Genomic DNA, 21,453 nt, shown 5'->3' on the forward strand with positions numbered 1-21,453 from the left:
AACGTGTTCCTGTGCTCGGTGGCGGTGAGAGCAGCACGGGGGGCAGTAGGTCTGGCAGATCAGCAAAGGGGTCAGCCAGCCCACGGGTGCTGGGGAGCGTGTCTGCTGTCCAGATGCATTTTGATGGCTTTTCTCTGACTCAAAAGAAACTTGAGTTTCACTTCTTGGTGGTGACCGGTGCAAACTGGCTGACAGTGACAGGGCCGAGTGCCTCTGCCAGGGAGGCACAGCCCTTGCCAGATTTTTGAGGAGACCTTTCCAGACCCTGTGCGTCCCTTTAGAGGACAGAAAGCTGCAGCTTGCCTCTTCCCTGTAGCCATCTCTGGAGCAGCACTGCTTGGCAGCACATGGGACAGCCTTCTCGTGGGGCAGCAGCCCTGCAGAGGTAGAGGAGGAAGGTGAAGGGACAAAGCAATGCTCACAACCTACCTGGGATCAGCCCCCATGTGCCCTACAGCCATCCCCCACTGACCAGAGAGCCTCTGCCTGCTGCTGGTTGATCCCTGCAATAACCTTGCCTCCCTACAGCAAGGGTGGCTTACAAAGAGGGGTCCTGGATTTCCACAGGTGCCGTGTTCCCAGAGGATCGTTTGGATGGGATTCCTGCCCAGCTCAGCGCTGCCAGCCCTTCTGTATGGGCATGCAGGAAAGCAGCTCGCTCCCCTGGGTGGCAGCTCCCTCTGCTTAAAATACAGATTAATAATTATCCTCCCAGGCTCCACGCAGCTCTAACCTGTCCAAGCCGGGGGCTGCCCAGGCTCGCTGCTGCAACGATCCCTGCAGTGCTGTCAAAATGCCCAGGAGGGGGCCGGGGCAGTCCCTGGCTGCCCTTTTCCCCGTGGTGTTGGCTGTGCTGGGGTTATCCTGGGCCTCTGCTTGAGTCCAGCCCTGCTGGGCTGCACCTCGCTTGGTGTGTGCATCCCATCCGTAACGGAATGGGGACCTGGAGCCTGGGAGCTCCATGGGGAGGGAGCTCCCAGCCTGTGCTCGGTGAGATCTTGGCCACAGCAAGAGGGGAGAAGGAAGCCAGGATCCCAGGACAGGTTTTCTCCCAAATTCTTCCTTTCCTCCAGCAGCACTGCCAAAGACGTTGGGCAGCATCCTGAAAGGCGAGCCTGTGCTGAAACGGGAGCTGGGCTTTCAGCAGGTCTGAGCTGTTGGGCAAGCCCTGCTTTCTTTGAGGAATTCACGTGGAGGCTATATTTGGCCATCTCTGCCTGTGTTTAGGAGGGGGGAAGTGGACTGTGACCCTCTGCAGCAAGCCTGCAGCGTGTGCTCGTGCTCCCTTTCATTAGCTTGGGAGCTCCTTTTGCCTGCCCAGAGCTGCTCCAGTCCCTGGCCTATGGGGCCAAGTCCTGTTCTCCTTCCCCACATCCAAACCCAGCTCCCCAGCACCCTGAGCAGCACGGGGCTGCAGGTGCAGACACTCCCAGCCTCCCTGCAGCAGGGATTTTGGCAAATTTGGTGCATGGCCCTCATCCCAGGCTTAAAAACCCTGCTCCATATTTACCCCTCCACATCCCCTGCATGTGGCACCCCAGAGCCGTGCACCCCACAATGCTGGTGCATGGGGTGACCGTGCTCGGGGCGATGCCACCAGGGAAGGGTCCTGCCCATGGCTGGGCAACCCCGGGAAGGTTTTTAGGGCCGGCACGGAGCTGTGGGCAGAGGGAGGGTGCTGCCACCGCAGGGACTGACCCCTTGTGACCAGGGGCCAGCCGCCCAGCCCTTTGCTCCCTGCTCAATCATTTACCTGCCCGCGACCTTCGCTTCGGGGCGAGGGCCATGGGGGGATGCGCGCCGTGCCGGGGGGGGCCCCGCAGCGCCCCTCGCCCCTCACTGCGCCCTTCCCCACCGGCCCCGCTCCACTTTGGCCCCTTTATCTGCTGCGTGCTCCTCTTTGGTGGGTCCCCGCGCAGGGCTGGGAAGGCAGCCCAGTGCCGCCAGGAGGAGGAGGAGGGGTGGGGAGAGGCCAGGCCGGAGCTTTGCCAGATGTGGGAAAGGAGAGAAGGGGGGACGCTCGCCGCTCGCTCGCTTCCCCCCCTGCTCCCTCTCCATGCAGGCGGCCTCGGGGACCCCATCCCGGGGGGGCACACGGCGGTGTCACCGAGCCGGGGGCGAGCGCGGGGGCTCGGCGAGCCGGGGAGGCGCTGGGTGAGCATCCCCACGCGCGGGGTGGGAGGAGAGCCGGGTCCCCCCCGGCGCTCCCCGCTCTCGCCTCCCTCCACCCCCCGCATTGTTCCCGGCCCGGCGGGCGGGAGGAGGAGCAGGGCCAAGGGCCAGCATGCGGTAGGCGCCCGTGCCGTGCCGTGCCGTGCCGCGCCGTGCCGCGCCGTGCCGCCGGGGAAGGCAGGCAGGCAGGAAGGCAGGCAGGAAGGCAGCGCTGCGAGCGTGCTGGAGCCGCCTGTCATGTTGCTCGAGCTGCTCGTCCAGGCTGCCTGTGTGTCCCTGTTCCTCCCGGGCGGCCAGGGCAGGGTGTACCCCGGGAGGAAGAAACCAGCCAGCTTTGCCGTGGAGAGGTAGCCGGGTCCCCCCTCTTTTTTTTCCCTTCTCCCTCTCGCAGCCGCACCTGGGAGCGGTGGCACGCCGAGCCCTCGGCTGCCTTTGGGGCTCCCCGTCCCGTCCCGGGGCTGGCACCCGCTCGTGGCTCCGTCTGCACGGGGGCGAGGAGATCGTGAGCCTCACGTGGGGCTCACCACCCGTGTCCCTGTGCTCCTCGGGGACGTTTCTCCCCTGTCACCACGCGCTGGGGCGCTTGGACCAGCTGGGGTGCGAGTCCTCTCCGGCCGTCCCATCTCGTTGGGGGCTCACTCCATGCCCTGGTGCGCCCCGAGCCTGCCTTCACACTGCATGGGATGGGGCGTCTGTGGGCACGTGGGTGCCCGCTCCCACGTGCGTCCCCCTCCCTGTCCTCATGGGCTCGGCCCCTCTGCCTCTGCCCCTCGCTCAGGCGCCGCGTGGGGCCCCACGTCTGCTTCTCGGGCTTCGGCAGCGGATGTTGCCCCGGCTGGATGCTGGCTCCGGGCAGCGGGCAGTGCACCCTGCGTGAGTACAGGCGCCCCAGGCCCCGCCGCGCTCCCCAGGATGGGGCTGGGGGGTCCCCGTGCCCCTGACCGCTGCCCCGTCCCCGTGCCCTGCAGCTCTCTGCCCCTTCGGCTGTGGCAGCGGCTTCTGCATCGCCCCCAACCTCTGCTCGTGCCCGGATGGAGAGCAGGGCATCACCTGCCCAGGTAGGGTCCCTATCCCCTCCTGGGGCAGGAGCGAGTGCTGTGGTGCCGCAGGGTTGGAGGGGGGAGCGTGGGAGGGTTCCAGGGGTGGCCCCGGTGCCCCGCGGAGCCCCTGCTTGCCTTTCAGAGCCCCCGGGGACGTGCGGGGAGTACGGCTGCGACCTCTCCTGTAACCACGGTGGGTGCCAGGAGGTGGCCCGCGTCTGTCCCCTCGGCTTCTCCATGGTGGAGACGGCCAACGGCATCCGCTGCACCGGTGAGCCGGGCGGGTAGTTGAGGCGCGGCGGGGGGCTGGCGGCGTCCCCCGGCTCCTAGATGTCCCCCCTCGCCCCCAGACATTGACGAGTGCCTGAGCGCCGCCTGCGAGGGGCTCTGCGTCAACACCGAGGGCGGCTTCGTCTGCGAGTGCGGCCCCGGCATGCAGCTCTCCGCCGACCGCCACAGCTGCCAGGGTGCGCGGGGCCGGGGGTCAGGCGGGGGCCAGCGGGGCCGAGCTGGGCCCGCCGAGCCTCAGCCTCTGCCCGGCAGATACGGACGAGTGCCTGGCCACGCCGTGCCAGCACCGCTGCAAGAACAGCGTGGGCAGCTACCGCTGCTCCTGCCGGCCCGGCTACCACCTCCACGGGAACCGGCACTCCTGCGTGGGTGAGCGCTGCGCGCCGGCCCCTCTCCGTGTCGCGACGAGCCCCATGCTGTGGGGACGAGGTGGCCGTCGGCACGGTGCTGCCGCCACCTCCTCGTCCTTGCTTGGGCCGTGCCCGAGGAGATGGCGCAGCGGGCACCCCCGTGCGTCGCGCTGGAGGGGGTTTCTCTCCCCCGTGAGCCGGCTCCTGCCTCCTGCCCAGGCACCGATGAGTCCTCATGTTCCCCAGATGTCAACGAGTGCCGGCGGCCGGGAGACAGACGCGCCTGTCAGCACGCCTGCCACAACACCCCAGGCAGCTACCTGTGCTCCTGCCGCCCCGGGTACCGGCTGAGTGGTGACAGGGTCTCCTGCGAAGGTAACTGGTGGCTCCTCTTGCCAGGGTGGGCGAGCAGGACCCCGCCTGCTCCCTGAGCGACATCCTCTCCTTCCTTTCTAGGCTTCCCCAAGTCCATCCTGGCGCCCTCACCCATCCTGCAGTCCCTGCAGCATCCCCCCACGCTCGTCCTGCTCCCTCCCGGCCCTGGGGGACCCCTCCTGGTCCCCAGGGGCTCTCCCTCTTCCCACCTCCCCGCCGCACCTCCGGGCACCCAACCTCCTCCCTCCTCCCCCACCACCGTGTCCCCGGCCACCGAGCTGTCCCCACGCGGGGAGGGAGCCCCCGGTACGGTTGCACCAGCTCCTCGCTGCTGGTACCGGGGGGCCCTCCGGGAGCCGGGCACTCGCTGGATGGAGCCGGGGTGCCGGAGCTGTGCCTGCCAGGTAAGCTCCCTCTCTCCCCGTGCCGCTGCTCGCCGTGCCAGCTGGCCGTGGCGCTGAGCTGTGCTTGCCCCCGCAGGGAGGACGAGTGCTCTGCGAGGCCGTCAGCTGCCTCGTGCCTTGCTCCCACCCGCTGCCCGCCCCGGCCGGGGGCTGCTGCCCCAGCTGCACAGGTGAGCCCCGGCAGCCCCCAGCCCTGCGCCCCAGCACGGGCCCCCCCTTGACCCTCCTCTGGTTTGCAGGCTGCTTGCACGAGGGGGTGGCCCGTGCCGAGGGCGACGTCTTCTCCCCGTCAGATGGCAACTGCACCGTGTGTGTGTGCCTGGTGAGTCCACGCCGTGCTGCAGGGGGGTGGGCTGGGAGCGGGGCCCGGCTCCCATCCCTCATGGCACTGTTGGGATGCCTCGGGCTGGGCTTTGTCGGCACCGGGTGCCCGTTTTGGGGAGGTGTCACAGTGCTCGGGGAGGCGGCTCCAGAGCTGTGGGGCAGGGGCCAAAATGGGAGCTGCAGGTTGAGATGGGGGTGGGTGTTTTGGAAGTGCCACCCCACAGGAGGTCCCCATTGTGCTCAGCGTCAGGAAGACAAAGCCATTTTCTTCCCTGGAGGAGCAGCTCCCCAAAATTGTCACCGTGGTGGTGTCCAGCGCTGCCAGGCCCTGCTGGGGTGATGGACTGGAGTTCGTGGGGCAGACGCTTGCCTCCCCATGACCTCGCCGGGCTCTGCTCTGCTCCGCAGGCTGGAAACGTCTCCTGCATCTCCCCCGAGTGCCCCCCGGGCTCCTGCCCCAGCGCCTCGCCGCCCGACTGCTGCTCCTGCCAGCCAGGTGGGACCCCCAGGCGGCGGGGGGCGAGGGGCTGTGGGTGGCGCTGCCGGGGATGGGCCGTGGGGTCGTGGCGAGGCAGGACCACGCTCTGCTCCCCAGCCCAGCCCTGCCCTCAGCGCCTCTCTCCTCCCCAGCAAAGTGCAGCTTCCGCGGCCGCACCTACGTGCACGGAGCCCGCTTCAGCTTGGACGAGGACGACTGCACCACCTGCGTCTGCCGGGTGGGTCTGGGGACCCCACAGCAACCTGCCGGGGGGCCCGGCCTTTGTCTGGTGTCCCGTGGGGTGGAGGGGACGCCGCGGGCAGGACGGGTGGCCCCAGCACGGAGCCGCTGCGTGAGGTGTCCCCGTCTCTGCAGGGTGGCGAGGTGGAGTGCTCCTTCGCCCCCTGCCCGGCGCTGGACTGCCCCCAGCACCAGCGGCACCTGCGGCCCGGGCAGTGCTGCTTCACCTGCCGGGACCCCCCGCGCCCCTCGGGTGAGCCAGCACGGGGGTCCCTGCGGGCTGGGGGGGCTGGGGGAGCTGCATGTGGGGACACACGGGGATGGGATGGGCGTTTGGGGGCACAGTCATGGGGTTTTGGGCAGGGAGCGGGCTCGTGCACCACCCACGTGCACGGAGAGGCTGGTGGGCTGGGTGCCCGCATCCCTGTGGGTGTCCCTGTCCCCACCCGGGTCTCTGTCCCCCCCCAGGCTGCTTCGTGGATGACAACGGGGTCGAGTTTCCCGTCGGACAGATCTGGTCTCCGGGCGATCCCTGTGAGTTATGCATCTGCCAGGTGAATGAGAACCTGCTCTGCTTCACTCCTCCTACCCGTCCCCGTCCCCATCCCCTGCATCCCTGGGCGTGCGGGGCGTGGAGAGACCAGCTCTGGGAAGGAAAGAGGTTTAGACACCGAAGCCAAGTCCCTCTCCGGCTGCCTCCTGCCTCGAACGTGCTGCCTCTGCCTCTCCTCCAGCCGGGCTCCCGGGACACCCAGCCCTACCCTCGGGACACCAGGCTGCTCGTGGCCGTGGTCCCTGGCAGCTCCCCAGCTCCGTGGGCTTTTGCCCCTTCGATTTGGGGTTTAAACCCGTCAGTTTGGGGTTTAAGCCTGCCAGCACGGGCCCAAGGTCCCTGCCACGTGCCTCTCCCCCCCGCAGGCTGATGGCTCGGTGAGCTGCAAGAGGACAGACTGCGTGGAGACGTGCCCCTACCCCATCCACATCCCCGGGCAGTGCTGCCCCGACTGCTCGGCAGGTGACAGGGACCAGGGGGACACTGGGGGGGGCTGGGGTGAGGCTGCCCCCAACAGCCAGCCAGCCTGGGGGTCTCCAGGGCTGCAAGCCTGCTCTCCTCCCGGCAGGATGTACCTACATGGGACAGATCTTCTACAACAACGAGACCTTCCCGTCCCTCCTGGACCCCTGCCTCAGCTGCATCTGCCTGGTGAGGGCTGCGGCGGCCAGGTTTTGGGGTGGGTGCCTTTCCCCAGGGTGGGGGCCGAGCCCACGGCACCGGTGCGGCACTTTTGGCCCGGAGCAGAGGGTCCGGGTGCTGCAGGATGCTCTTGGCTCCCGTCCCTCTGGCTTTTTCCCATCGTAGGACGAAGCCGCTGAGCCTCTGGGGGCTTCCCCCCCCTCCCCAAACCCGCGCTAACGCCCAGCCCTCCCGTCTCTCCCTGCCAGCTGGGCTCGGTGGCCTGCTCGCCCGTGGACTGTGCCATCTTCTGCACCTACCCCTTCCACCCCGAGGGCGAGTGCTGCCCAGTCTGTAACGGTGAGAGCCCGGGGAGGGGGCACAGGACCGCGGCCCCCACCCTGCCGGTGCCCCCCCGCCCCGCACTGAGCGCTGCTGCCCCCCCTCCCCGGCACCCCTAGACTGCAACTACGAGGGCAGGAAGGTGGTGAACGGGCAGACCTTCAGCCCCGAGGGACAGCCCTGCACCCGCTGCACGTGCCAGGTGAGCCCGCGGGGCACCCGTGGGGCTGCGCCGGGGAGCGGGCAGCTCTCCCCTGCCTCCTTCCTCTTCATCCTCCTCCTCCTCCTCCTCCTCCTGCCGCTGCAGCTCGGGGAGGTGAGCTGCGAGGAGAGGCCGTGCCCCCACGCCTGCACCGAGCCCCCTGCGCTGCCTGCTGCCTGCTGCCCCGCCTGCCAAGGTACCGGGGGCTCGGCACCCCTTTGTGCTGTGGCTTTTGTGTCCCCCCCCCTCCACCCCAGGGACACTGGGCCGGTGGTGATGTTAACCAGGAGCATCTCTCCCTCCACCGCAGACACCCAGCTCCCACCGCAGAGCGGCGACGTGTCCCCGTCCCCGTCCCCATCCCCGTCCCACAAGGAGCCCACCGGCACCCCCCAGCCTCCCCGCCACCGCCTGGCCCAGCTCCTGCTGCACGCTGCCCCCTTCGGCCCCTCTCCTGGGGGGGAGCCCCCTTCCACCACCCCGAGCCCCCCCCAGCACCGTGGGGGGCTCTCGGCTGCTGCTCTGCCCCCTGCTGCCCCCCCTGCAGAGGCCACGGGACCCCCAGCTCCCACGGGCAGCCCTGGGTCGAGGCGGGACGCTGAGGGGCATCCCGGGGACGCGGACCCCTCGGCCGTGCCAACAGCCAGCAGGGAGAGCCCTGGCGGGCACGCGGCTCCCTAGAGCCACCCTGCCTGGAGGAGGAGGAGGAGGAGGAAGGCTGCAGGACCAGCAGGCCTGGCTGGCCAGGCGTGGCTGGGGACGGGGCGCTGAGGCACGCAGGTGGCCGTGCCGAGCACCCCGGGGTGGTGACACGTCCCCGCGCCCCGCTCTCTCGGGCGGAGGGCGCAGGGTCCCCCAGCTCCTCACCGCCCCATGGCGCAGGAGGCTGTGGGGCCAGGGGGCCAGTGCCAGCTACTCCCTCCCCCAATAAAGTCACCCTGGTATTTATGCTCCCTGCTCCTGCTTGCGCCCACCAAGCCCAGCTCGGGGCGGTTTGGCACGGTCCCGGAGGTGCTCCTCCAGCCCAGTGTGGCTTTTGGGGGCAGGAGGGACCTGCCCGTGCTGCCCAGCTGGGCACTTTATTGTGGCCAGGTGCCGTGGCATGCATCAGACGGCAGGTGCCAGCCCCACCATGCCGTTGGCCCTGTCGAAGACGCTGTAGTAGCGGCGCAGGAAGATGTCCCCAAGGATCCAGAGCTCGCCGGTGGCCGTGGGCAGGGCGTAGCCTTCGAAGCCGCTCATGCAGGAGCCGTCCTCCTGCTGGTGGGGACAGGGTGAGGGGCAGCAAGGCCTCAGGTGCCGGGTGCCCCTGCTTGGTGCTCACCTGGAGGATGTAAGCCTGGGGGGACAGCGGGAACTGGGTGCCGGCAATGACGAAGACGATGTCGGGCAGGAGCCGGATGAAGCTGCAGCTCACCAAGTACTGCGGGGAGGGGACAGCGTGGCCTCAGCCCTCGCAGGGAGCCACCAGCTTCCCCGTCCCCGTCCCCGTGAGCTCACCACGCCGCTGGGGCTGCGCCTGGCCCCCATCTCGTAGTGGATGTTGCCCACGCTGCGGCTGGGGCCGGCCAGCAGCGAGGTGCCGCTGTCCACGATGGCCTGGCAGCCGTAGGGGCAGGCGATGGGGCGGCCGTACATGGTGATGCTGGGGGGGCACAGCGGGCTCCATGAGGCCAGGCGCCTCCCCCCTGTTTGCCAGGGCCCCCTTCCCCCTGCCACGTCCCGGCGCTACCTGTCCACCTTGATCTGCCAGTAGGACTGGGCGGTCAGCGGGATCCAGCTCAGGTTCCCGGTGAAGTAGGTGTCGTCGATGCCGCCGAACAGCACGAAGCTGCCGTTCTGCTTGTTGCTGGGTCAGGAGGAGGCAGGGAGGGGAAGGGCCGTGGAGCTGGGGGTGCTGCTGCCCCCCAGCCCCCCAGCAGGAGCCGTGCACCTCAAAAGGCTGCTGCCGAGAGCCCGGTGCTGCACGTGTTATTCCCAAAGCGGGTTCTGGGCTCACCTCGATGAGAGGCTTTCCCCATCATTTGCACTGTGTGGGGCCACCAGCTTGCCCCAAAAACACGAGGAGGGGTTTGCCTGGGTCCTGCCAGCACTTACGGGGTCAGGTAGATGGAGAAAAGGTCCTGGGACACCAAGCCTTGGCTCATCATGTTGTCAAAAATCGGGGTAGCGCCGGAGGAGGAGATGCTGGGGAAGGCCAGCCCCAGGAAGCCGTCGAAGGGCGCGCGGGCAAGAAAGGAGCCAGGCTCCGACAGGCTCAGCCCAAACACCTGGTTCGGCACTTGGATGTTCCCAACCTGGTGGGGAGAGTGGGGAGGCTCAGGGATGCCCCTGCCTCACCCCCCGGCCCAGCTCCATGCCCCAGCTCGCCCACGGGTGCTCACGGTGACGGTGTCGTAGCCCAGGACGCCGACCATGCTGCCGGTGCCGTACCAGGTGGCCACGCTGGTGGTGGTGCCGCGGTAGGTGGAGGAGCGCGCCGGGTCGAAGCGCCGGTGGTTGGCTGCAGCGACGGGAGAGCTGAGACCCACCCACCCGGGGGTCCCCGGCGTCCCCCAACCCCGTGACACTCACCGCAGGCCCGGCTGGAGCAGTACACCGAGGGCACCCACAGGTTGGCTGAGCCGGTGTCGAAGATGACGGAGAACTCCTGCGGTGGCGTGCCGATGGAGATGGTGCCCACGTACTCCAGCTGCCAACAAAGGGCACCGAGTGTGTGTGTGTGTGTGTGTGTGTGTGTGTGTGTGTGTGTGTGTCACTGCCCCCAGCCCCCTCCAAACTGTCCATATCCCCCCCCACATGTCCCCGTGTCCCTGCACTGGGGTTCCCTGCCAAGCACTCACGTCCATGTAGTTTGCCAGGGGCTCGGTGGCGGCGGTGGGGTGATACCTGGCTGCTGGGGAGGGGGTCTGCTGCAGCAGGACGCTCCCCAGCACCCCGCCATCCAGCAGTGCTCGCCGCAGCGATTTCCTCCGGTGCAGGCTGACCCTGCATGAAAGGCTGATGCTGAGCACAGGGACGGACAGGTTTGGGTCCTGGGGTCCTCCTGCCCCGACCGCCGGTGTCCCCCTCACCTGGTCTCCAGGGTGTGGGCAACCACCACCACCCCCAGCAGCCACAGCCACCTCATGGCGCGGGGACGTGGTGCGGTGGCACCGGGGCACCTGCCCTTATGCCGGAGGGCACGGAGGCGTTTCCGGATGAGGCGTGCCAGGCACCCCGATAAGCCAGCCCGTGCACCCCGGTTGGTGGCATGGCTCAGCACTTATCGGCAGCCTCCGGCCCCCAGCGAGCGAGGTGTGGGGTGTTTGCACAGCCGGGGGCACCGCGGGGAGCAGGCAGGGGCTGTGCCACCGGTGGGACCCGGAGGTGGCACCGGGCAGCATCTGCCACCATCCCCTGCATCCCCAGGCAGAGGTGCTGGATGCCCTCTGCACACGCAGGAGCCACGTGTGGCTTGCCAGGGGCTGGGGAAGAGCCACCCAGGAGCTCTCGGGGGCTCAGCATCCTGTGCCGGCCCTCCTGGCGAGCTGTGTGCCAGGAACAAACACGGCGTGGGCGAGCCGTGCCAGCGCGGCGGCGGCTTGTCCCTGATAAACACCCAGCCAGCAGCGCTCCTGGGCAGCATCCGCCGCGGCAGGGGGTCACCTCCCCGCGCTGAGATCCCACCCAGCATGACCTCAGCCCGACATTATGGGGCCACAGCCTGCCCACGCCGCGGGGATGTGGGGCCCGGTCCAGCCCTTTCCAGAGAAACTCAGCACGCGGATGCTTTTCCATGGCTTTATTGTGCGCAGTGACAGCACCGGGGGGGCAGGAGCGCAGGGGCCGGCCTGGCCTGGGGGAGTGTGCGCTCAGGCCAGCGGGGACAGCCCCACCTTGTTGTTGGCCCTGTCGAAGATGACGTAGTACTCGCGGATGAAGACGTCCCCGAGGATCCAGAGCTCGCCCGACTCGGTGGGGGTGTCCATGCCTTCGATGCCGAGGCTGCAGAACCCATCGCTCTGCAGCCGAAGACGTGGACAAAGATGGTCACCAGCTGTCCGGACCCCCACACATACACACACACCTCCCCCTGCAGGGTCCATCCCTGTCCCTGTCCCTGTCCCCGCGGGGTGCTCACCTCTATCACGTAGGCATTGGCTGGCACGGTGAATTTCTTGCCGTTGATTTTGAAGGCGATGTCGGGCAGGCTGCTGACGGCGCTGCAGCTGATCTGCAGTGGGGATGGGGTCAGCAGCCACCCTGACACAGCTGCTTGTCCCATGGGGACCAGCAGCCGGTTGGCTTTGGCCATCAGAAGGGACAAAACAAGGGGTCCCCAACAGTCCCGTGCTCCCCGCCCGCCTCACCTCGCCTTCGGAGTTGGCACCCAGGGCTTTATAGATGCGTTTGAGGGCGAGGGTGGGCACAGCCAGCAGCGAGGTGCCGGTGTCCACGATGGCCTGGCAGCTGAAATAGCAGGCGACGGACCTCTCGCCGACGAAGACTCTGCAGGAGACAGAGGGTGAGCTCCCAGAGGGGCCAGGGGCCGAGCGCCCACAGCGTCACCTCCAGGAGTACCTCTCCATGGTGATCTGCCAGTAGGTTTCGGCGGAGAGCGGGATCCAGCTGATGCCATTGGTGGTGTAGGCAGGGTCAATGCCACCAAAGAGGACGAAGCTGCCGCTCTTGTCGTCCCTGAAGGGGGGAACCATCAGACACAGCCGTCCCATGGCTCAGGACCCCGTGCTGCCAAGGGGAGAACATCCCCTGGCAGGGCTGGGCGGCTCCGCAGGGCTTACTTGCTCAGGTAGACGGAGAAGAGGTCCTCGGCCACCAGGCCCTGGCTCATCATGTTGTCAAAGACAGGGGTGGCCCCGGAGGAGGAGATGCTGGGGAAAGCCAGCCCCAGGATGCCGTCGAAGGGGGAGTAGTAGAAGATGGTGCCGGGCTCGGTCTCAGCCAGCCCAAAGATCTGGTTGGCGACCTGGATGCTCGAGACCTGGTCGGAGAGACAGGGAGAAAGGGACGGGCTGGGTTGGGGTGCACGGTGTCCCCGTGTCCCCGTGTCCCACAGGACGGGCAGCCGGCCGGCCGCTGCCTTACGGTGACGGTGTCGTAGCCCAGGATGCCGGTCATGCTGCCGGTGCCGTAGGCAATGGAGACGCTTTCGTTGGTGCTCACGAAGGTGGAAGACTCGGAGGGGTTGAAGCGCTTGTGGTTTTCTGCGGGTACGGGAGAGGGACGGTCACGGCCTGTCCCAACACCCTGCTGCCACTGCGGCACGGGGCTGGCTGCGTCCCCAGCGCTCGGCACCCCCAGGGATGGGGACACCTCCTGCAGCCCACCCAGGGGTCCCCGGTGTCCCCCCGCCCCGTGACACTCACCGCAGGCCCGGCTGGAGCAGTACACCGAGGGCACCCACAGGTTGGAGGAGCCGGTGTCGAAGATGACGGTGAACTCCTGGGCCGGCGTGCCGATGGAGATGGTGCCGTAGTACTCGTTCTGTCAAAGTGGGGAGGGTTAGGCAGGGGGACAGGAGGGGGAGGGGGACGGGATGGGGGCAAGGGGGACGGTTAGGGGCCCGCAGCCCCACAGGGGCCATGCTGGTGCCACGCTCACGTTCATGTAGTTCTGCAGAGGCTCAGAGGAGGTGGTGCCGGCGAGGACGGGGAAGTATTTGGAGGCCTGGTTGTGGGGGTGCTGCTTCAGGAAGTGCTCCAGCAAGCCCTGCTCCTCCAGCCTCTGCCGCAGGGACTTCATCTTCCTCAGCGGGATCCTGGGGTGCGGGAGGGGACGGGGCTCAGGGCAGGGCTGTGCTGGGGGCTGCGCTGTGCCCTCGCTCTGCGCCCCTTCCTGCAGCCCCTCCTAGGGACCGTGGCCACCCGCACTGTGCCATGGCCAGGGTGATGGCTGGGGGCTGTCCCCCAACCCTGCCGTGTGCCACCCCAGCCGTGACCCTCCACGATGCTTTTACAGCCCAGTTCCCCCCACATCATCCTCAGGGGGTCCTGGGGACCACCCCAGCAGCATGCCCACCACCGAACCGCCCCCAGCGCTCACTTGGAGGGGAGGCATTGGGCCAGGGCCACCAAGCCAAGGAGCAGGAGCAGCTTCATCGTGGCTCTTCGCAGCGAGGCGCACCGGAGCCAGTGGAGAGGCGGCGAATGTGCCCGCTGCCCGGGCTGAGCTCCCTATATACAGCGCCGGGCTTGTTTGGCCGGCTGCCCCGATAAGAAAGGCAAACGGCAGGGTGGGCGTTATCGCAATGTCCGCAGAGGACACGGGGGGAATGTCAAGCTGAGGGCTCGCCATCTTCAGCGGGGAGCCGCACGGCCTGCCCGTGGGGATGCTAGGCGCAGGCTGGGCTGGGGAAGAAACATTTCCTGGTGCCCTGTGGTGTTGCTGGGAGGCCCTGGGAGTTGTGGGGCCAGCGTGGGGCTGGCTGCGGTCCCCAGGCTGCTGCAAGGTGCAGGGCAAGGACCCCCCGGTGTCCCAGCCCCAGTGGGTGCTGCACCGAGCCCTCCTGCACTGCCTGGGGAAGGGACAGGGGGTGGCCACGGCCAGGGGACAACACGGTGGCTGTGAGCCTGTGATGGGTGAAGGGGCTTGCACCAGGGGCTCCACCGAGCACCAATGCCAGGGGCTCAGGAGCAGCACTGGAATGTGTTTGCTTAAACATGCACCGACGTCCAGCAGGTAAATACGGGGTTTTCCTTGACAGCTTCACCAGCACAGGTGCCAGGTGCTTTTCCCTTCACACAGAGGTGTTTCTGTCCCCTTCCCTGAGGGCTCCCAGCCCTGCTCCTGGCATCAAGCAGGAGCTGAGACCTGAGGTTCTTCCAGCTCCTTGCCTTGCCGAGGGTGACAGCAGCTCCTGATGGCCCGGCGTTGAGCCCTTCCCTAAGTAGCGCTAACTGGGATCCTGGCTTTGGCTCGGGGACATGCAGGGCTCCTTCTCTGTCACCCCCTCGTCCCTGTGCAGGGCCATCGGGGTGATGCGAAACCCCAGTCCCGCACAGACCAGAGGAACCGTGCTGCTGGGGTCCTGGTTCGTCCCCATCCGTCTGTCTGCAAAACTGGGACCCACTGGGGGACAAAACTGGGACCCACTGGGGCAAGAATTTTTGGGGATGCTGCCGGCCAGGACAACACAGAGGTTGCCTGTGCTGGCGGCATCAGAGGCACTTGGCTCTGGTTCGGGCACCGCAGTGCCACATCGGAGCTGTGGCTGCGGGCACGGTCACCTTGTCCTGCACATGGGGCACTGGAGGAAAACAAAGAGGGAGCCTGCACCAGCGAGCACCAGCCTCAGGCCAGCTCTGAGCAAGGTGAGGACGGAGGATGGTTGCTATCTGCACGTGGGAGAGGAAGGAAGAACAGCCTGGGCTTGGCTGACCCCTGGAATGGAAAGTCTGGACCCAGCGGGAGCTGCAGGCTCCAGCCCTGCGTGGAGCCCTGGCATCGCGCTCCCCGCTGGCCCTGTGCCGCCTGCCCCTGCCCGCATCCTGCCAGGATTTACGGAGAAAAACGGAAATGTTCCCAAGCCGGGCAGCTGCTCCCACTCTTCAGCTAGGCTGGAGATGAAAATAAGAAGCCGTGCGAGCCTTTTACCAGCTGAGCTGGCTTTTTTTTGCAAAATATTTGTCACACCGGGCACAACGCTGCTGGGGAGACCCTGGGAAGCAGAAGGGATCGCCACAGGCTGGCATGGCAGCCTTCTTGCTGGGGAAGGCGCACGAAGCAAATGGGCAAATGCTCTTATTGCATTTAAAAACTAAACTGGGAAAGCCTCGTGTTGAGGATGGTGTTGTAGTGAGATGACAGCATTCTGTATCCTGGTCGTCCCTGTGGTGATCTCCTTCCTAGCAACCCAAGCTCCAGAGCAGCAGCGAACAGAGCTGAAGCTGAAAGCCAACCCCACAAGCAGGTTGTGTTGTGCCCTAAAAACGTATGTCCTGTGTGTATGTGCTGATATACAGGGCTCTGGGTGAGAGGGCCCCTTCTGGACACGTGCAATTATATCCCAAATTCCGCCTCCCCCTTCACTGTGTCATGCAATAAAGACTCCAAGCAATTTCCAATCTTTTTATTCTCACCGCAGACCCGTTACTGCCCAGAACCATTGCTAAAAGAGCCAGACGAGCGAAGCCACCCAGGATCCGGATTGCATTTTTGCAACAGAAAGAAATCATTTGTCAAATTCTGACAAACTCGCTCCTCCGTCAACAGACACCGGGGCTGGGAGCCGATGAATCTGCAGGCTGCGGAAGCCCCCAGCATGCCGGGCTTGGAGCAGGGGGTGCGGGGGTCCCTGGGGCACTCAGCACTGCTGCGCTGCCGGGGCTAAGCCCACCCGGCGGTGGGCTCTGTCAAAAACACTGTAGTACTGGCGGAGGAAAACCTGACCCAGGATCCAGAGCTCCGTGGGGACGGTGATGCTCTCAAAGCCGCTCTTGCAATAGCCGAGGTAGATCTGCAAATTTAGGGCAAACAGTGAGCCTGAATTCTCCCCGTTCAGCTAGCTGCAAAGCTCGGGAAGCAGCACAAGATCCTTTTAATGTGTTAAAATCCCCAACGTCCATATTTAGGGAGCATTAAGATGGACCAGGGCTTAGATGAGAAGCCTTGAAATACAGCTGGTGATCGCAGGGAAGTTTAATAGCAAGTGCTGACTTGATAGAAGTTAATAGCAAGTTAAATAACTAAATAATAATGAGCTATTAATAATTAGTAATAATAATAAGTTAAAAATGCTGTGCATATATATATATTGGTGGCATGGTGCAACCCATCCGTCACTTATGCCCTCGTGCCCTGGGGCGGGGGAAGAAGAGCTGCCCCCAGGCTGGCTGTGCGGCAGGCACTCACCTGCTGGATGTAAGTCTTGGCAGGCACGGGGAACTTGGTTCCCCTGATGACAAAGATGATATCAGGCAAGCTCTTCTCGGCTCTGCAGCTGATCTTGTACTGCGAGGGAAAACGCAGCATGAGGGGCTGAAAGCAGCACGCCATGGGCGATGCTTCCAGAGAGCACCAGGTGAAGAGAGGCAACCTGCGGGGACGGCCCGGGGGTGGCTGTAACTTCCAGGCAGCGAGCTGCCTTCAAGGAATCGTGGAATGGATGAGGCTGGAGGCACCTCTGGGTCCATCCAGAGCAAGGTGCCCAGGACCACGTCCCGGTGGCTTTTGGAGATCTCCAAGGAGCCTCCACAAGGAGGGAGCAGAAGTGTCAGCCCCACCAGTGAAGGCAGGACCTGCCCCGGTCCCAACCACATGGATCCTCTCCCCCTGCCCTCACCTGGCCGCTGGGGTACTCGGAGGCCCTGATGTGGCGCTGGATGGCGGCGACGTCTCGGGGGGGTCCGGCCAGCAGCATGGTGCCGCTGTCAACCACGGCTTGGCAGCCCCTCGGGCACGCAACGACCCGGCCGCGCATGATGATGCTGGAAAACAGCCCCAGAGAGCCTTCTGCCTACGTGTGGGCGAGGAATTCGCGTGGGTCCTGCCCCATCCCTTAGATTTTGTGAATTTTCTAAGCTGAAAGTTTGGCTTTTGTGACAGATTTCTCCCTTCTAGGAAAGCTTTGGGTTGTGCAGAGCAGGGCTTACCGGTCCACAGCAATCTGCCAGTATGTTTCGGCAGAGAGGGGGATCCAGCGGAGCCTGCCAGAGAAGCAGGAGGAATCCATGCCTCCGAGCATCACGAAACTGCCCGTCCTGCTCTTGCTGGAGGTGAGAGGGGACAGCGGAGGCATGCTGAGCAGCTGTCTACTGGCGGACCGAGGGGGCTCCACTGGTCCCCACTTACGAGCTGAGGTAGATGGAGAAGAGGTCCTCGGCCACCAGGCCCTGGCTCATCATGTTGTCAAAGACGGGGACGGCCCCAGAAGAGGCGATGCTGGGGAAGGCCAGCCCCAGGATGCCGTCGAAGGCGTGGTGGGTCAGAAAGGAGCCGGGCTCCTTCTTGCTGAGGCTGATGGCCTGGTTGCTGATCTGGATGTTTCCAACCTTGGTAGAGAAAAGAAGGGAAGAAGATGTGCTCCGTTCTGGAAAAAAAACACACGCTTTGCCCCCAGAGAGAGCGGGGAACCCTCTGGAGCACTCCCCACATGCTCCGTCCTCGCCTGGGAGCCCTGAGATAAGCCAGCACCCAGCTGTGAGGCATGCACAAGGCAACGCTCAGCTCCGTCCTGCCCTGCGGGGCTGTGCCAGGCTGGTGGCAGCAGCTGCCCGCTCTGCCCGGCGGCAGAGGGCACCAAACCCCACGCAGCATCCCCACGTCCTCCCCAGGAGCCGGACAGGGCTGGAGGGGAGCCGGGAGGCTTTTAGTCCTGGTCTGCTTGTTATTGACGCAGCAGTGGCTGGGATGTGATTATTGTTCGATTAAATCCCCAAAGAGTGCTTCTTGCTCCAGAAAAAGGGCAGATTTCGATGTTCCAGTGTCCAGGCAAGGCTTGATTTGCCTCCCTGCATGCAGAAACCTTACCTGGGCTCGTAGTGAGCTCAGACTACCCAGGAGGGCTAAAGGACTTGTACAGAGAAGCACCCAGCAACTGCAAAAGGCACCCTTGCTAGAAAGGCTCCAGTTTACCTGCCAACACCTTGCACTGGCACCAGAGGGAAGGGTTTTTCATTTTTCTGCTGCCAGTCACTTGTGGATGACTGGGACTCAATTCACCCTGCTCGGAAGCAGCTCGCAGGCTGCTCAGCACCTGCTTGGCTCCAAGCAGCCACAGCACGCAGTGTTTGCTGTCCAGCTGATGGCAACAGCGAGAAGGTCTGAGAGCCCTGAGAGCACAGGACAGGGCTGGAGAACCGCCAAGCGAAGAAGCTTTGGAAATGCAGGACACGGCCCCTTGCAGGAACCAAGCTTTGGCTCTGCCCTGTTTCCATCCCGCCTCGCAGCGCCCCTTTGGGCACCGCAGGAGCTGGACTCACGCGTACGGTGTCGTAGGCCAAGACCCCGCTCATGCTGCCGGTGCCGTACTGGATGGAGACGGGCTGGCCGGTGGCCTGGTGCGTGGCAGACAGCCTGGGGTTGAAGCGTTCGTGGCCGACTGCAGGGGCAGAAGGGGTGGCTGGTCACAGCGCTGACCCTCCCCGCAGAGAAGGGCCAAGGCAGAACCCACGGGAGGATTCCTTGAGCTCCCAAGGCCATCAACACGGGCAGGCCCCGGTACCTACCTCCAAGGGCCGCTTTGGCCCCAAGATGGGCCAAATCCTTGTCCTCTGGGCAATATCTGCTCTTGCCGGAGGAAAGGAGATCTGTTTCCTTCTAGCCTGCTGGCACCCGGTGCTGTACAGAGCTAGCACACCGCTAAGTGACCATTTGAGCAGCACCTGGGCCAAACCATGCCTCGGGCTGTCTCTACACAGCTCCAGGTAGCAAATGGACAACACACTTCACTGGCATCCACCCCACCTCACCTCGCACATCACTCTCCGGGCAGGCCTGGGGCTGCCTCGAGGCACCCGCTGGCTCTGAATTGCAGCATCTCCCGCAGCCTGCAGCCCCGCTCTCCTCGGGGAGAGCCTCAGCCTTCTCCCCGCTCGCTGTCTGCCTGGCGCAGCAGCACCATGACTGCCCGCACCAACAGGAGGAGTGTCGGCGCCCCACGCTTGCTCGGAGCAATGGGCACGGCGCGGGCAATGCCAGCCAGCCCTCGCCCAGAGCAAGTCCCACCGCTCACCGCAGGCTGGGCTGGAGCAGTCCACCGAGGGCACCCACAGGTCGGAGGAGCCGGTGTCGAAGAGCACGAGGAACTGCTGGGGCGGCGTGCCGATGGAGATGGCGCCCACGTACTCGGCCTGCCACGGGGGAGAGGGAGGGTTTTGAGGGGAGCAGAGCTATTGAAAGCAGAATTTCCTCTTTTACAGGGCTAGAACTTCTCAACACCCACCCCGAAATGAGCAGACTTATGGACATCAACAGCACCCTCCGGCCACACTCACATCCATGATGTTCTCCAGGGGCTCTGTGGTGACACCACTCGTAAGGCCGGAGAAGAATTTGGATCCCACGCGGGAAGGCAGCGTGTTCGGGGAGGCCTCCAGTAAGCCCTGCTCCTCCAGCCTGTGCCTCAGGGACTTCATCCTCCTCAGCGGGATCCTGGCCAGCGAGGGGTGGCAGAGATGGGCAGGGGGTGAGAGGCTGGCCTCACATTTGGATAAGCCGGTGCATGCAGCGTGGCGACAGTGCCACAAAATCATGTACTGTCAGCATCAGTCAGATGTTATGGGGACCCGAAAGCTTGTGGATTTGGGTGTACGTGTCATTTTGGAAATTAAAGTTCAAAATGGTTGAAATAGAACTCACACATTGCAAGTAACAGCAAGCAATGAGCTCCGTCAGGGTACGCTTCGGTGGTCTAGTTCAGACGCTTGCCATAGAATCAAACTTCCATAGCTGTGCCCGTGGGAGGAGGCTTGGGTCCAAGCACAGGTCTCCCCCAGCACCTCAGCCACCAGACCCCTTCCTGGGCATCCCCGTGGCTGTGGGGAGCCAGCTGAGCATCTCCCCCCGCTCCTCCTGCTGCCGCGAGGGAGAGCCACGAACCCCGCTGCACTCACCGGACGGCGCCGCGGGCGAGCAGCAGCACAGCGAGGAGCAGGACCAGCCTCATGGCCAGCTTGGGGAGATGAAGAAACACTGCCGGAGGGGGTGAGGCCCCGGGGCTGCTGCCTGTTTGCTCACACGTCAAGTTTTTTTTGTGCGTGGGTGGCAAGCTCGATAAGAAATGCAGGTTTTTTCCACCAAGAGTCCTCAAGGAAGTTTTGGGGAAAAATGCGTTCTTCCCCAGCTTTGCGAGGTCTAGCCACTTAGCGGCCAGATCTTTTCCTGATGGACAGCAGACTGTGAAGGGGCAGAACAGGCTTGGAACAGAGTGTTTCTGGTCATTTTAATTAAGAGCAGAAGGAGGAAATGGATCACGGGGACCTCACATCACAGTTATGGGTCACTGTTTTTCTGGTGTGGTAGTAGAAATGCCCTGTGTGGACATCCCCATGCGATATACACCAGATAAACCCAAAGAATCTGAAGCACACAGTTACTCAGGTAGACGCGAGGCTAGGAGGCATCTCACTGGGTTTGAGAACAACCCCTGCAGCTCTCCCCACCTTTGTCCCAGGTTTCAATCCAGACATCACGGGGAAAACAAGCTTCCCTGTAGAAACTGGAAAGGAAAGGCTGCTCAGCATGGCAGTGCTGGAGTGCTCTGTGAGTGGCAAAGAGCCCTGGGTTAAATCCCTGTGTGCATGCACAAATCCCCGTGCAGCTCTGCCAGGAAGGCAATGGCCACGAGGCTGGAGGCAGTCACAGCAGATCAGTCCCGACAGCCAGGTGCCCAAAAAAGTCTCAGTGGGAATTGCCCAAGACTGGGCACCGACACTTACACTGCCTTTAACTATCATGTGGCTCATCCCACGGGACAAACAGGACTGTAAGTGGCTATTCAGGCTCTGTGTGGCAAGGGACTTTGCTGATAAAGCTCAAGCTTTATCATTTGATAAAGCCCTATCAAATGGATCTGGTGCTGGGCAGAACTATCCTTGCTCTGTTTAGGAAAATACATCAATTCCTAGAACTCTTATCGGTGCCAGCTGGAAACGCTCAGCTTGAAAAAAAAACCACCTTACTGATATATACTTTATCTTGGTAACAGAGATTAAGGAAGCAAACTTGTTTTCCTGTCCCTGTTCCCAATCTTTCCTGACCCTTCTGTAAGGGCAGACTGTGAGGAGGAATGGCTGGTTTGATGCTCCTGCGACTTGAAGTAACAACTTTTGATTAACTTCCCCACTATTAAGGCAGGCCCGAGAGACGTCAGCTCCACTGCTGGGTGTACTTGTGAGGGGCAGGATGTACAGGTGGTGAGGGCAGGTCTTGCTATCTGCTGTGATCACCGGCCGGGGGCAACCAACACAGCCTCTGTGGCTGAACCGTGTGGTTTGTGAAGCCTTCTGGTTACACAAGAGCAAGCACAGGAAGAGAATTGGTTGGGTTGTGGCTTGACAGATGGACAGCCAGAAGTGCATGTGTGACATGGTATCCAGAGCAAAGAGAAGTGCTTTCTTC

At 64.3% G+C, this 21,453-nt stretch overlaps 4 protein-coding genes across 11 annotated transcripts; 1 reads left to right on the forward strand and 3 right to left on the reverse strand.

The window, feature by feature from the left end:
* Positions 1–7: 7 nt before the first annotated feature.
* Positions 8–8,325, forward strand: VWCE (von Willebrand factor C and EGF domains). Of its 8 annotated transcripts, none has more exons than XM_082762330.1 (19): positions 508–2,154; positions 3,141–3,230; positions 3,355–3,483; positions 3,563–3,679; positions 3,756–3,872; positions 4,100–4,228; positions 4,310–4,632; positions 4,709–4,802; positions 4,872–4,954; positions 5,365–5,452; positions 5,587–5,672; positions 5,810–5,927; positions 6,143–6,228; positions 6,593–6,689; positions 6,796–6,878; positions 7,118–7,208; positions 7,310–7,392; positions 7,498–7,588; positions 7,703–8,325. In XM_082762330.1, the coding sequence occupies exons 1-19, from the start codon at positions 1,794–1,796 to the stop codon at positions 8,071–8,073; spliced, it is 2,637 nt and encodes an 878-aa protein (XP_082618456.1). In that variant the 5' UTR covers positions 508–1,793; the 3' UTR covers positions 8,074–8,325. The 8 variants fall into 8 exon arrangements, 7 of the variants coding, with proteins under 7 accessions (XP_082618454.1, XP_082618453.1, XP_082618452.1 ...); XM_082762332.1 differs by lacking the exon at positions 508–2,154 and adding exons at positions 2,178–2,519; positions 2,951–3,045 and having other exon boundaries at positions 7,498–8,325; XR_014317653.1 differs by lacking the exon at positions 7,703–8,325 and having other exon boundaries at positions 8–2,154; positions 6,796–6,906; positions 7,498–7,553.
* A 174-nt stretch (positions 8,326–8,499) lies between these two features.
* Positions 8,500–10,522, reverse strand: LOC309879274 (pepsin A-like; the record flags this gene model as incomplete). Its single annotated transcript, XM_082762813.1, has 9 exons — positions 8,500–8,652; positions 8,717–8,815; positions 8,893–9,037; positions 9,125–9,241; positions 9,490–9,689; positions 9,777–9,895; positions 9,967–10,084; positions 10,329–10,380; positions 10,467–10,522. The coding sequence occupies 9 exons, from the start codon at positions 10,520–10,522 to the stop codon at positions 8,500–8,502; spliced, it is 1,059 nt and encodes a 352-aa protein (XP_082618939.1).
* Positions 10,523–11,205: 683 nt separating this feature from the next.
* On the reverse strand, positions 11,206–13,493 carry LOC309878788 (pepsin A-like; the record flags this gene model as incomplete). The annotated part of the gene is made up of 9 exons (XM_082761727.1): positions 11,206–11,396; positions 11,516–11,608; positions 11,745–11,883; positions 11,956–12,072; positions 12,177–12,376; positions 12,481–12,599; positions 12,762–12,879; positions 12,997–13,153; positions 13,438–13,493. 9 exons carry the CDS (start codon positions 13,491–13,493, stop codon positions 11,247–11,249), a joined length of 1,149 nt encoding a protein of 382 aa, XP_082617853.1. The 3' UTR covers positions 11,206–11,246.
* A 2,116-nt stretch (positions 13,494–15,609) lies between these two features.
* Positions 15,610–20,771, reverse strand: LOC309879275 (pepsin A-like). The gene is made up of 9 exons (XM_082762814.1): positions 19,329–20,771; positions 18,794–19,184; positions 18,315–18,433; positions 17,968–18,133; positions 17,185–17,554; positions 16,986–17,102; positions 16,676–16,820; positions 16,246–16,344; positions 15,610–15,850 (listed from the first exon to the last, which is right to left on the reverse strand). The coding sequence occupies exons 1-9, from the start codon at positions 19,584–19,586 to the stop codon at positions 15,698–15,700; spliced, it is 1,818 nt and encodes a 605-aa protein (XP_082618940.1). The 5' UTR covers positions 19,587–20,771; the 3' UTR covers positions 15,610–15,697.
* Positions 20,772–21,453: the final 682 nt, after the last annotated feature.

This window comes from Aythya marila (assembly GCF_965140915.1).
Source record: "Aythya marila genome assembly, chromosome: 5".
Lineage (NCBI taxonomy): Eukaryota > Metazoa > Chordata > Aves > Anseriformes > Anatidae > Aythya > Aythya marila.